Source organism: Narcine bancroftii, chromosome 3, assembly GCF_036971445.1.
Source record: "Narcine bancroftii isolate sNarBan1 chromosome 3, sNarBan1.hap1, whole genome shotgun sequence".
Taxonomy (NCBI): domain Eukaryota; kingdom Metazoa; phylum Chordata; class Chondrichthyes; order Torpediniformes; family Narcinidae; genus Narcine; species Narcine bancroftii.
Window position 1 is genome coordinate 365565265 of NC_091471.1, and position 14762 is coordinate 365580026.

At 43.0% G+C, this 14762-nt stretch overlaps 1 protein-coding gene and 1 long non-coding RNA gene across 4 annotated transcripts in view; one reads left to right on the forward strand and one right to left on the reverse strand.

The window, feature by feature from the left end:
* The window catches only part of sdk2b (sidekick cell adhesion molecule 2b), a 662520-nt gene extending 659503 nt beyond the window's left edge, over positions 1-3017 (forward strand). For both annotated transcript variants that reach the window (XM_069930148.1, XM_069930147.1), the window contains one exon: positions 842-3017. In XM_069930148.1, coding sequence (XP_069786249.1) covers positions 842-1213 — 372 coding nt within the window. In that variant the 3' untranslated portion in view covers positions 1214-3017. The remainder of the gene's footprint in view (positions 1-841) is intronic.
* The window catches only part of LOC138759552 (uncharacterized), a 67600-nt gene that overhangs the window by 38140 nt on the left and 14698 nt on the right, over positions 1-14762 (reverse strand). For both annotated transcript variants that reach the window (XR_011354921.1, XR_011354920.1), the window contains exons 2-3: positions 11831-11894; positions 2006-2058 (exon numbers count right to left, since the gene is read on the reverse strand). This is a non-coding gene — a long non-coding RNA (uncharacterized lncRNA). The remainder of the gene's footprint in view (positions 1-2005; positions 2059-11830; positions 11895-14762) is intronic.

Consider the following 14762-nt stretch of genomic DNA (forward strand, 5'->3'; position numbering starts at 1 on the left):
GCCCCCTGACCAGTATAGCCCCTAACTTCCATCCACCCTGGGGTTGGTTCTCAAAGAAGGGGTGAATGTGATAGAACAGATTCTATCACCAATGTGTATATGTACAGATTGTAGTGTAGGATGATTGTGATTGACTGAGAGTGTAGCCACACCTATTGGCAGGTCTTAAAGGATTGCTCCTAGCCAGACCAGGTCATTCGGGACTGGTCGACCTACTTGTGATATGCTCCAGTCTTTTAGTTAATAAAAGCCTTGGTTTGGATCAACATGTCTTTGGTTCTTTCGACGCGCATTACATACGTGTTTGTACCAGTTTCCCCTGTTGGCTCTTCAGAGATATCATTTACTGTTTTCTTTCATTTCTGCACTGAACAAAGCAATTACTTTTCCAAAATACCTTATTTTGAAATCTTATTTGTTTTCCTTTATTAAATCAAATGAAGAATCTGTTAGCAGGATTGCAAAATTGTAACAAATGATATATAAAGATTAGGTTAGTTCTAAGTCCTATCTTGCTGTTTTGATATGTCCAGGAAAACTGGAATATGGAGAAGGGAATTTTGCAAATAGTTGGTGAAGGTGTGCAGTTTACCCATCACAAGAACATTTTAGACAAATGATGGCAATACATCACTAGTTTTCTTGTTCCAGAACAGAGTCAAAAACCTACCACTCTCAGAAACATAGCATGAAATTTATTATGGCTACCAAATATTTTCTTTATGTTGTTTGCTCTGATACAATTTAAATGTGATGGCTTCTAACAAGAGCAAAACTTTCTAAAATAGTAGTGAGTTTTTAAAGCAATAACTTTTTGTCCCTTATTTTCTTTCCTCAACAGGGAAGTGACAGTGATTGTGAAGTCGATCAGAACAGACCTAAGACGCATTCTTTTGTTAATCACTATATAAGTGATCCTACGTATTACAACTCGTGGAGAAGGCAGCAGAAAGGCATCTCAAGAATTCAGGCCTACAGTTACACAGAGAGTGAGTTAGGTGATGCAGCTCACAGCCACCAACCTGCTACAGATTCAACCAACAGCATTCAAGTTACTCAACAAGGCAGCCTCTACCGAGCTAAGAGAAGCCTCACACCTACTCCTCAAAATCCATCTAATAGTAGCAGTCAGCCAGGTACCCTGTATCGACCTGCTAGCAGCCTTGCTCCAGGATCTAGAACACCACTAGCAGGATTTTCTTCTTTTGTTTAACAATGCAAGAAGTTGTTCTTTGTTAGTTTTGAAGTGTTATTGTGTGGAAGACAATCAGTAATATGCTGTTTGCAGCCTTGCACAGATTTTATTTGGAGAAATACAATTGAAATGAACCTTCACACGAGCATCCAGGGCATGGCCCAAGGAGAAAGAGTTCTCGAGCAATTGCAAATGAAGTGGAGGACCAGACAGTTACCCGCAGAACTACGCGTGCTACCCCAATGGGCTTAGATTCTGTTTGGTTGAAAAGTATAGCAATCTCATGTATGATTATACATATGAGATATAAACATAACCTGATGTATAGTAGCCAATTACCAAGTCAAAAAATCTAGAGGCTATTGTTCATTTCAGTGGACCCATTTTATACAAAACTGACCAGTTGGATTTAGTTGCTACCTTGGTTGTTTTCAACTATTCTGATTGGTGAGTTTTTACTTCATTACTGCTGCATGACTGCTACAATGTGAGTCCCCAATAAGCTAGTTATCTGCGCTTTCTAACACTATAATGTTAATCATTTTATCATTGTTCTTAAAAAGATTTCTTTGAACAAATCTTCAGATTCACATCTGAAGATCTGGAAATAATTCTGCCTTTCCTTTGTCTGTTAACTTGTGGACGTACTTCACAGAAACAAAAGAATGTTTGCATGAATCATGACATTATTAGCCATGCGTTTGTAAAGTCAGTCATTGTGGGTTTTTAAGATAGATTTATAAAATGCAGTAAGTTTTCCCTCAAAAATGACTTTTGTCTTTAAGTTTAAAGGTGAAATATCTGTCTTACCTGTAGAAACTAATAGGTGAAGGTTGTCAGTAGATTTTCTCTCACAATGATATCTGTTAGCAGAATAAAGTATTTTAATTCCAATAGCATTAGTCACAGACTTGGTCTTAGCTAGTGGACTTTTATCTTCAAATTCTTCCCTCCTTAAATATTGGGAAATGGTTGCAAATATGATTAAATTCAAACGAGTTAATGACAAATCTCTCTTATTATGCTAGTAAAATTCAAAAATAGTTTAGACACATGTTTTATAATGCTGTAATCAGTCTCATGCCAAGTCCACTTCTTTGTAAGGATTCAACTGGTTTTTCCTTTCATCTTGATTTCTTCTGTATAGTTACTTTGCTCCTGCTTTAAAGAAAGACAATACCATGTAGGGCCACTGAATAAACTGTAAAGAAAGGTAAAGTTACAAACTATAGGGGCAGTGCCATTGTCATAAAGAACATTTACTCTCAAGGGAATATTGTTCGAGTCATGAGCAACAAAATAGGAATGATGTGGGTCATTCTTGTAACCATGGAACCGTAATTATAGAAGCCATTGGCAATGACCATTCATATCAATTTCAATACAAAGCAGTTCATTCAGTAGAGGAACCCCCAGGATATAAAAAAAACCACATTGAACTTTCAAAATGTTGATGTATTGTGACCCGATAATATTCTGACCTTTTGCTTGAAAATTTCTTGAAAATTTGTTTGATTTTATCATGTTTTCACTTCTCAGGCTTTTGTGAAAAATACGATACAGCAATTTAGAATGACAATATTGGCTATCTTGCATAGTATTTATTTTGTAAGCAAGATTAATGTCACAAAGGCAACTGACTTTTCACTTCCAGATTCAAATTGAAGTTGATTTGTAATATCAGATATATTATCATTAAATACCAAGAGAATATTCTCTTGCATGGTATTTTGTGACCTGAGGGGGAATTGCAATCTTCAGGTCAGAACATAGTCATTTGTATCAAATTGATGTTTATTATTAAAGAAAAACAGCAAAAACAGATTGATGGTTTAAATATTCTCATATGGAAAACATTTGACGTGATCCTGGTACAAAGTGACCATTCCTTCCTTCTGAAGACAAATCAATAAAACAATTCGAATATACACTGTATAATGAACAGCAAGGTCATCTTACTGCAAAATGCAAAGATATTTTCTGTTCCTGTTTGCTTTACTGCATTGTAGAATAAAGTTACCAGGCATGGAATTGATACTGCAGATCTCTTGTGAAAAGCTACTGTTAGCACTCAAATTGAAGTAATAATATTTAAATCACCAAGATTCAAAGTTAATGGCAAAGCTGGTCATTTTACAGAAGTGTCAGGAATTTATTCCAGGGCTAGTCTTTGTGGTGATGTCAGACTATAGCCGCATGGAGAAAAGAGAGGAAAAGATTGCATTTTAAACATACTGCATTTCTTTACAGTCAATAAATAGTTTTGAAATGTGGTTACTGTGGTTTTGTAGAAAATGTAGTAGCCGATTGAAACATGGGGAAATGCCCAAAGAAACCAATCCAGTAGGAGTAACTGGATAATGTTTGGTAGATAATTATTGACCCAATCATCAGAATTAAATGCCATCATCAGTTTCATACCTTGGCATAATAGTTAGCGCAATGCCTTTACAGTGCCAGCAATTGGGACTGGACCTGGGTTCGAATCCCGTGCTGTCTGTACGGAGTTTATAGGTTCTCCCTGTGTATGTATGGGTATCCTCCAGGGGCTCCAGTTTCCTCCCATCATTCAAAACGTACTGGGGGGTGTAGATTAATGGGGTGTCATTTGGGTGGCACAGACTTGTGGGCTGAAATGGCCTGTTACCGTGCTGTATGTCTAAATTTAAATTAAATTTTTTTCAAAAGATCTTTCACAAAACAGGGCTCATTCAAAAGTGCAGAAGAGCCTCTGCATTAGTTGATGTCATTGGAGTGGGCCTTGAACTCATAACTTTCAAACTTAATACTATTCAATGAACTAAAGCTGAAAATATTCATCGATTCATTATATTTTAATGGACATGACACAATGTTCAATCTGAAAATAGCCATTAAGACTAAAAGCCTAGATATTTCACAAAATTTTAAGATACAGTAAGTTACATCGTATCATGATAAATTAGTGCTGCTCCCTCACAGTTCCAGGCTCCTAGCTTTGAGCTTGACCTTTGGTGGTGTCGCTGTGGACTTTGCACATTCTCCCTCTGACCACATGAATGTGCTCTGGAGTTTGAGTTTTCTCACACTTGCCAAAGACATGTTGGTTAGTACATTAATTGGCTAGTATTTGTTGCCATATTTGTAGTTGGGTGGCAGGAGAATTGAGGAGGATGGGATGTGGATATGAAGAAAAGTAGCATTGGTGTTGATGATTGGCTCTGACGCTCGTTTCACTCTAGAACAATATGTTCTTTAAATATATGTGAGGATTATTGAGATTGTTGTTAATTTTTCAAAGTCACTAATGATTTTGTTAGGATGGCACTTGGGTCAAGAAAGACCAACCACACACACTCACTCACACACCCACACACACACTCACTCACTCACACACCCACACACACTCACTCACACACCAACACACACACACACTCACTCACTCACACACCCACACACACACACTCACTCACTCACACACCCACACACACACACTCATTCACTCACTCACTCACTCACACACCCACACACACACACACACACTCACTCACACACCCACACACACTCACTCACTCACACACCCACACACACACACACTCACTCACACACCCACACACACACACTCACTCACACACCCACACACACTCACTCACTCACACACCCACACACACACCACACCACCCCACCCCACACACACACCCCACCACTCACACACCCACACACCCACACACCACACACACCACCACCACCACACACCCACACACACCACTCACTCACACACCCACACACACACCCATCACCACACACCCACACACACACACACCACTCACACACCCACACACACACACCACCACTCACTCACACACCCACACACACCACCACACACCACACCCACACACCACACCACTCACCACACACCACCCACACACACACCCTCACACACCCACACACACACCACCACCACCACCCACCACACACCCACACACACCCACTCACACACCCACACACACACACTCACTCACACACCCACACACACCCACCACACACCACTCACCCACACCCACACACACACCCCCACCACACACCCACACACACCACCCCACCACCACACACACCACCACCACACACCACACACACACACCACCCCACACCCACACACACACACCACTCACCACACACCCACACACACCACCACACCCCACACACACCACCACCACACACCCCACACACACTCACCACCACACACCCACACACACCCCACCACACCCACCCACACACACACCTCACCACCACACACCCCACACACACACACCACACCACTCACACACCCACACACCCACTCACTCCCACACACACAACACACACACACACCCACACACACACCCACTCACTCACACACCCACACACACACACTCACTCACTCACACCCACACACACACACTCTCACTCACACACCCACACTCACTCACTCACACCCACACACACACACCCACACACACACACACTCATTCACTCACTCACTCACTCACACACCCACACACACACTCACTCACTCAAACACCCACACACACACATTCACTCACTCACTCACTCACACACCCACACACACACACTCACTCACTCACACACCCACACACACTCACTCACACACCCACACACACACTCACTCACTCACACACCCACACACACTCACTCACTCACACACCCACACACTCACTCACTCACACCCACACACACACTCTCACTCACTCACACACCCACACACACACACACTCATTCACTCACTCACACACCCACACACACTCACTCACTCACACACCCACACACACACAGTCACTCACTCACACACCCACACACACACACTCACTCACACCCACACACACACACTCTCACTCACACACCCACACTCACTCACTCACTCACACCCACACACACACACACCCACACACACACACTCATTCACTCACTCACTCACACACCCACACACACACACACACTCACTCACACACCCACACACACACACTTATTCACTCACTCACTCACTCACACACACACTCACACACCCACACACACTCACTCACACACCCACACACACACACACTCATTCACTCACTCACACACCCACACACACACTCACACACCCACACACACTCACTCACACACCCACACACACACACTCATTCACACACCCACACACACACACACACTCACTCACTCACACACCCACACACACTCACTCACACACCCACACACTCACTCACTCACACACCCACACACACTCACTCACTCACACACCCACACACACACACACTCACTCACTCACACACCCACACACACTCTCACTCACTCACACACCCACACACACACACACACTCATTCACTCACTCACTCACTCACACACCCACACACACTCACTCACTCACACACCCACACACACACACTCACTCACTCACACACCCACACACACACTCACACACCCACACACACTCACTCACACACCCACACACACTCATTCACTCACTCACTCACACACCCACACACACACTCACACACCCACACACACTCACTCACACACCCACACACACACTCACTCACTCACACACCCACACACACACACACTCACTCACACACCCACACACACACACTCACTCACACACGCACTCACTCACACACCCACACACACACACACCCACACACACACTCATTCACTCACTCACACACCCACACACACACACACTCACTCACTCACACACCCACACACACACACTCATTCACTCACTCACTCACTCACATACCCACACACACACACACACTCACTCACACACCCACACACACTCACTCACACACCCACACACACACTCACTCACTCACACACCCACACACACTCACTCACTCACACACCCACACACACACACACTCACTCACTCACACCCACACACACACTCTCACTCACTCACACACCCACACACACACACACTCATTCACTCACTCACACACCCACACACACTCACTCACTCACACACCCACACACACACACTCTCACTCACACACCCACACTCACTCACTCACACCCACACACACACACCCACACACACACACACTCATTCACTCACTCACTCACTCACACACCCACACACACACTCACTCACTCAAACACCCACACACACACACACATTCACTCACTCACTCACTCACACACCCACACACACACACTCACTCACTCACACACCCACACACACTCACTCACACACCCACACACACACTCACTCACTCACACACCCACACACACTCACTCACTCACACACCCACACACTCACTCACTCACACCCACACACACACTCTCACTCACTCACACACCCACACACACACACACTCATTCACTCACTCACACACCCACACACACTCACTCACTCACACACCCACACACACACAGTCACTCACTCACACACCCACACACACACACTCACTCACACCCACACACACACACTCTCACTCACACACCCACACTCACTCACTCACTCACACCCACACACACACACACCCACACACACACACTCATTCACTCACTCACTCACACACCCACACACACACACACTCACTCACACACCCACACACACTCACTCACACACCCACACACACACTCACTCACTCACTCACACACCCACACACACTCACTCACTCACTCACACACACACCCACACACACACTCACTCACTCACACACCCACACACACACACACACTCACTCACTCACACCCACACACACACACTCACTCACTCACACACCGACACACACACCGACACACACACACTCACTCACACACCCACACACACACACACACACACTCATTCACTCACTCACTCACTCACACACCCACACACTCACTCACTCACTCACACACCCACACACACACACTCACTCACTCACACACCCACACACACACACTCACTCACTCACACACCCACACACACACACACTCACTCACACACCCACACACACACACTCATTCACTCACTCACTCACTCACCCACACACACACACACTCACTCACTCACACACCCACACACACTCACTCACACACCCACACACACACTCACTCACTCACACACCCACACACACACACACACTCACTCACACACCCACACACTCACTCACTCACACACCCACACACACTCACTCACTCACTCACACACACACATTGTGAGGATGGCACTTAGGTCAAGAAAGACCAACCACACACACTCACTCACACACCCACCCACACACACACACACACACACACACACTCATTCACTCACTCACTCACACACCCACACACACACACTCACTCACTCACACACCCACACACACACACACACTCACTCACTCACACACCCACACACTCACTCACTCACACACCCACACACACACACTCACTCACTCACACACCCACACACTCACTCACTCACTCACTCACTCACACACACACACACACTCACTCACACACCCACACACACTCACTCACACACCCACACACACACTCACTCACTCACTCACCCACACACACACACACTCACTCACTCACACACCCACACACACTCACTCACACACCCACACACACACTCACTCACTCACACACCCACACACACACACACACTCACTCACACACCCACACACTCACTCACTCACACACCCACACACACTCACTCACTCACTCACACACACACATTGTGAGGATGGCACTTAGGTCAAGAAAGACCAACCACACACACTCACTCACACACCCACCCACACACACACACACACACACACTCATTCACTCACTCACTCACACACCCACACACACACTCACTCACTCACACACCCACACACACTCACTCACTCACACACCCACACACACACTCATTCACTCACTCACTCACTCACACACCCACACACACACACTCACTCACTCACACACCCACACACACACACTCACTCACTCACACACCCACACACACACACACACTCACTCACTCACACACCCACACACTCACTCACTCACTCACTCACTCACTCACTCACACACACACACACACATTGTGAGGATGGCACTTAGGTCAAGAAAGACTGACCACACACACACTCTCATCTTTCAATAATAAATGGAAGGGCTACAGTACAGAATTGAAAAGAAAGGAAAGAAACAGTGAAAGAGATTGAAGCTGGATATTGCTGAGCTGAAATTTTAAAAGCTCAATGGATTTGCGCAGGAAAGGTAAAGGGAGACAAATAAGATATTCTGCAGGTTTGAGGTGCTAGAAAAACTTTGTAATGGGAGAAAATCGCAAAGCAAGTTCTTCAACTAGAAGCCCAAATATTGTGATCAGCAGTGAAGCTTCATAACATTTGTCATCCTCTGCTTTTTGACACATTTTAAGGTTATTGGAGATCCGAGGCACAGCACTGATTTTAGATGATATGGCAGCAATAATTTTCCAAACAATTGGTGAATCTTCATTCAGACTTAGTGTCCAAAGCCAGGGAAATATAAAACATGTACATAAAATAAAGTAAAAATAAAATTAAATAGAGTTGTCATGAAAAGATGAGACTAAGAGAGAGAAAAAAGATGTGATTGAATGGTCCAAATAAATAAATGTTACAATAGTTTTTAAAGTCCACTTTCACCAGCTTGTTAAAAGGTGGCATCATCCATCATTAAAATACAAAATCCATTTTAATGTAAATATTCCCATAAATGAAGATAGTCCACAATGCAAATTGGCATCCCCTACTTCACCATTCCCTTCTCCACTCACCGCACACCTCAACCCATATTGTATGCAAACATAAAGGAAAGTAGTATTCAGAGAAAAAATGCCACTTTTGGAGAAACTTCAAGGAAATTATGTCAGAATTCTGTTTAATAGTTGTTGACAGCTCAGATTGATAGTGGATATATGACACAAATTAATTTGCTATTTTCAAATTGTTTGACAAAATACATATCAAAAATTTACTTTGTATATTTCTTCCAAAGTAACCATCCTCAACGGACCCCCAAGGGCCCCCTGGGGGCCTTGGTGCATTTAAGTCAAAGTCTTGTTTTCTTTTCACCTCATGGAACATAAATATTTTATGTAGTCAGTAGGAGAGAAGGACATAATAAACCAAAACGACTACTTCACAGGGAAGGGGGCCCATAAACATTGAACAGAGTCTGAAGGGGGCCATAGCCTAAAAAGGTTGACGTTGGCTATTCAAGAGAGTCAAGTCAACAAATGTTGCCTTTTAGTATGTGTTTTTTTTCCTTAGTCAAACAAATAACAAATTATGTATTGGTTATTTAGCTGAACTACTTTCATATCACATGGGCCCCAGCTATGCCTGCATTTTTGTTGGCTATGTGAAGCAATCCATGCTGCAAGCCTACATAAGAAAGGCTCCTCAACTCTTCCTCTGCTTCATTGGTGCTGCCTCATGCAACCATGATGAGCTTGTCGACTTTATCCTTTTTCACCCCGACCTCAAATTCACTTGGTCCATCTCTAGCAACACTCTCCCCTTTCTCAATCTCTCTGTCTCCATCTCGGGAGACAAACTCTTGATGGACATCTACAAACCCACCAACTCCCACAGCTACCTCATCTCCACCACTTCACACCCTGTTCTGTGTAAGGATTCCAATCCTTTCTCATAATTTCTCTGTCTTTGATCCGTGCCAGATCATTAGAGATGTCCTCCTTCACAAAACGTGGCTTCACCTACCTCCATTAACTCGGCCCTCACTTGCATATCCCCCATTACCCACTTATCTGTGTCTACGCCCCCACACGCAGCAAGGACAGGATTCCCCTTATCCTCACCTACCATCTCACCAGTCTCTGCATCTAACATATCATCCTATGCCTTTTTGGCCATCTACTTCATGATCTCACTACCAGACACATCTTCCCTTCTCCACCTTCCATAGGGATTGCTCCAGCCATGACTCCCTCACCAACTCCTCCCTTCCCACTAATCGCCCCCTTGGCAGCAACACCTGTGACAGCAGGAAATTCTACACTTACAACCACACCTCCTCCCTTGCCACCATTCGGGGCCTCAAACAGTCGTTTCAAGTGAAGCAATACTTCACTTGTAAGTCTGCAGTGGTCAACTCCTGAATCTGGCGCTTCTATTGTGGTCTTCTCTACATTAGGGAGACTGAACGCAGACTGGGAGATGGGTTCACTGAGCACCTTCACTCCATCTGCCACATTACTGGGAATCTTCTCTTGCCTTATCCCTGTGTCTCATTTCCTCTTGCACTCTCTCCCCCCCACCCACCCCCCCCGACCCACCATCTCCTTTCCTCCAGCTGTAGATTTACAAACCCGCACCTCACCTCTGATCGATTCTCACTTTTTCTCCTGTTGGCATTTACTCCTCCTCCTCCCCCAGACTTTTCATTCAGACGCCTGCCTGCTTTTTGCTCGTACCTTTTGGCTCAGGTCTGAAAAGGTTAGATACAGTATCTTTACTTTCTATGGACGCTGCGAGACAACTCAGCGGTTTCTCCAGCACTTTTGTGTTTTTACACATTCCAAATTAAGAATAGCCTTGAAGTTATTATTTGGTGAAAGAATTATAATTGTGTTGTTTAATTAGGAACATCCATTTAAAAATATTAAGAAAATTTTAAAAATTACTTACGATGCTGGAAATCTATCACACAAAAAAAACCCAGAAAATGCAGGAAATACTCAGCAGGTCGCATCTGAAGGAGGAGAAACAGTTTTAACATTTCAGTTGAAAGATTTCATCAGAAAGATTCTCACAAAAAATTACTCCTCTTTCTCTTAACACAGATGTTGCCTGACCTAATGTGTTTTTCCGCCACTTTCTGTTTATATTTTCGATATTAGGATCTGGCATAGTACTTGTTAATCTCATAGGAGAAAAGGCAGCAGATGGAAAGATCAGCTGGAAAACTTATTTAGAACTTCTGGGATAAATATTTAATTCCATACAACACCTATGGGGCAAATTTCTCATGTCTTCCAAAGGCTTTGTAGAAGTTAATACTGACAGTTTCACACATTGGCTGTTAAGGTAAAATAATTCATTTGTTCTACAGAAGAGATCCCTATCTTCCATTTGTTACATGAATTGTTGATTTAATAAAATGATACTGAAAGCTTGTTGAGCCAAATGGCGAGGCTATCTGCCTCTACCAATTATTACTGCTGCTGAGGTTCAAGATATTTTGAATATTGGGTATCACATGCATCTGCATATTTTTATTTGAATATTTTACTTTTGATTTTCATAGGCTCTTAAAAAATTTAAACAAACAATACAATCCCTTTCAACACTCGTATAGCATACAGAGTTTGTACTTATCCCCTCCCCCTCCCCTGCCCCAATACAACTAAGAATCTTTCTTTGGCTTGGCTTCGCGGACGAAGATTTATGGAGGGGGTAAATGTCCACGTCAGCTGCAGGCTCGTTTGTGGCTGACAAGTCCGATGCGGGACAGGCAGACACGGTTGCAGCGGTTGCAGGGGAAAATTGGTGGGTTGGGGTTGGGTGTTGGGTTTTTCCTCCTTTGCCTTTTGTCAGTGAGGTGGGCTCTGCGGTCTTCTTCAAAGGAGGTTGCTGCCCGCCGAACTGTGAGGCGCCAAGATGCACGGTTTGAGGCGAGATCAGCCCACTGGCGGTGACAACTAAGAATACAGTCATATAAATTATACAAATACTGGTGGGGTCAACGACCCCTACAGAAATCTAGGAAAAAGTCTAGCAGAAAAAAAAAACCAGGGTGAGAAAATAACAAAGGTAAGAAATAAAAAAAAACTAAAGACAAAACTAAAAAAGCACGTTGTCTGCACCATGTCCTACTTCCTTAATCCCACTCATTTCCCCGCTGGTCGAATTGTTACAGTAGCCATATTTCAAAGGGGAGGGGGGAGTCAAATCTGCATGCCAATGTATTTCATATAGGGTTGCCACTCTGACGAATGTACGCATTTCCTCCTTAGATTATATGTGATTTTCTCCAGGGGAATGCAACTCTGCATTTCCATACTCCATCATGTGGTATTTAATTGGGAGTCGGATTTCCATGTAACCGCTAGACACTTCCTGGCTACCAACAAGTGTGTGCTTATATTGACCAAAACAATATACTCGTACCCCATCAAGAATGACAGGTTCTAACTGATTTTATAAATGCACTACAGAAGTACCAATTCAACAATTGCTTTGCTCTCTCTATATGTACTGTACACAGTGAGGGTAGCAGTCAGTGCAATGCCATTACAGCGCCAGCAATCTGGTCAAAGGTTCAAATCCTGCGCTGTTTGAAAGGGGTTTGTACATTCTCCCCAGGTCTGTGTGGATTTTCCTCAGGGACTCTGGTTTCCTCACACCCTTCAAAATATGTACTGGGGTTGTAGGTCAATTTGGTGTAATTGGGCTTGTGAGCCAAATTGCTGTATGTCTAAATTTTTTAAAAATTAAAATTTTAAATAAAATAAAAATTATAATCTCCGTGTGGAACATTTGGCCTCCCTTCATGAAAGAAGCAGATGTTTCACCCCTCATATAACATTTGAAACATTGGAACATGGTTATTTTCAGGCCATTACTGCTGTATCACATCCTTTGAGTATATAAGTTGGAGAGTGTTTATTCTTAAGATCTTGCATGCATAAAGAATAATTACAATATTTATTCTTCCAAATTTGATCTATATTTGTTACAAAAAACAATGAAATGTATTTTCTTTCTCACCTTTATTCTCTTGAGTTTAGTCTAGCCTAAAGAATAATATGAATGCTTGTTTTCTCTGGCCATTCATTGTAGAATCAGATACACCAACCAGAAATTTTAAAAAAACCCTGGATGCAAATTATGGCCCAAAGGAAATGTCAACGGCAAACATTAGTCAGTTCTTTTTTGACACTATTTGTGAGCTTTGTACAAAAAATGTTTCTATATATTTTCTTAAATTCTCTGAAATATTATTTTTAATTCTGTGATTTAAAACCATGAAGAAAAATACATTATTGTAGAAATCAACATTGTGAAGTAGCAACAATTTTCATATACTTCAATCTTATGTTTATATAATGAATGACAGATATGTCTTTCTGGTAAGTTTAATCAGAGGGGATGTACCTACAGATAGTGTTTCAGCTTCTTGCTGGAAATCTGACCTTTATCATCCTGTAAAAAGGCTGTGTGAAGAAAAATGCTTCATTTTTCTGCATATGGCCACTTTCTATTTTGCCAATGAATCCAAATTTCTGAACTGATTTTATGATCGGCGTTCTGCCGTTCACAAACTGTGATATTTTCTGGTGGTTGATGAAAAACCTGCTTGACTATTTGTGAATTTTCTGTTATATTTGCTTTTGTGAATCAATATATTTGTACTTTTGTTTTCTTAGTTTAAGCTATTTATAGTTAATGGTTTGCTCAATTTATTCTGTCTGCAGCAATAGAATAGATTATCAGTATGCCTCACTGTACTCAGTACTGTTATGTGATTTTTTTTTCCCTGTTATGCTTTTATTCATGATGTCTGAATACATTCATTTTATCTTTGTTTCTCCTCTTCCTGGCTTTATTATGAATTTCA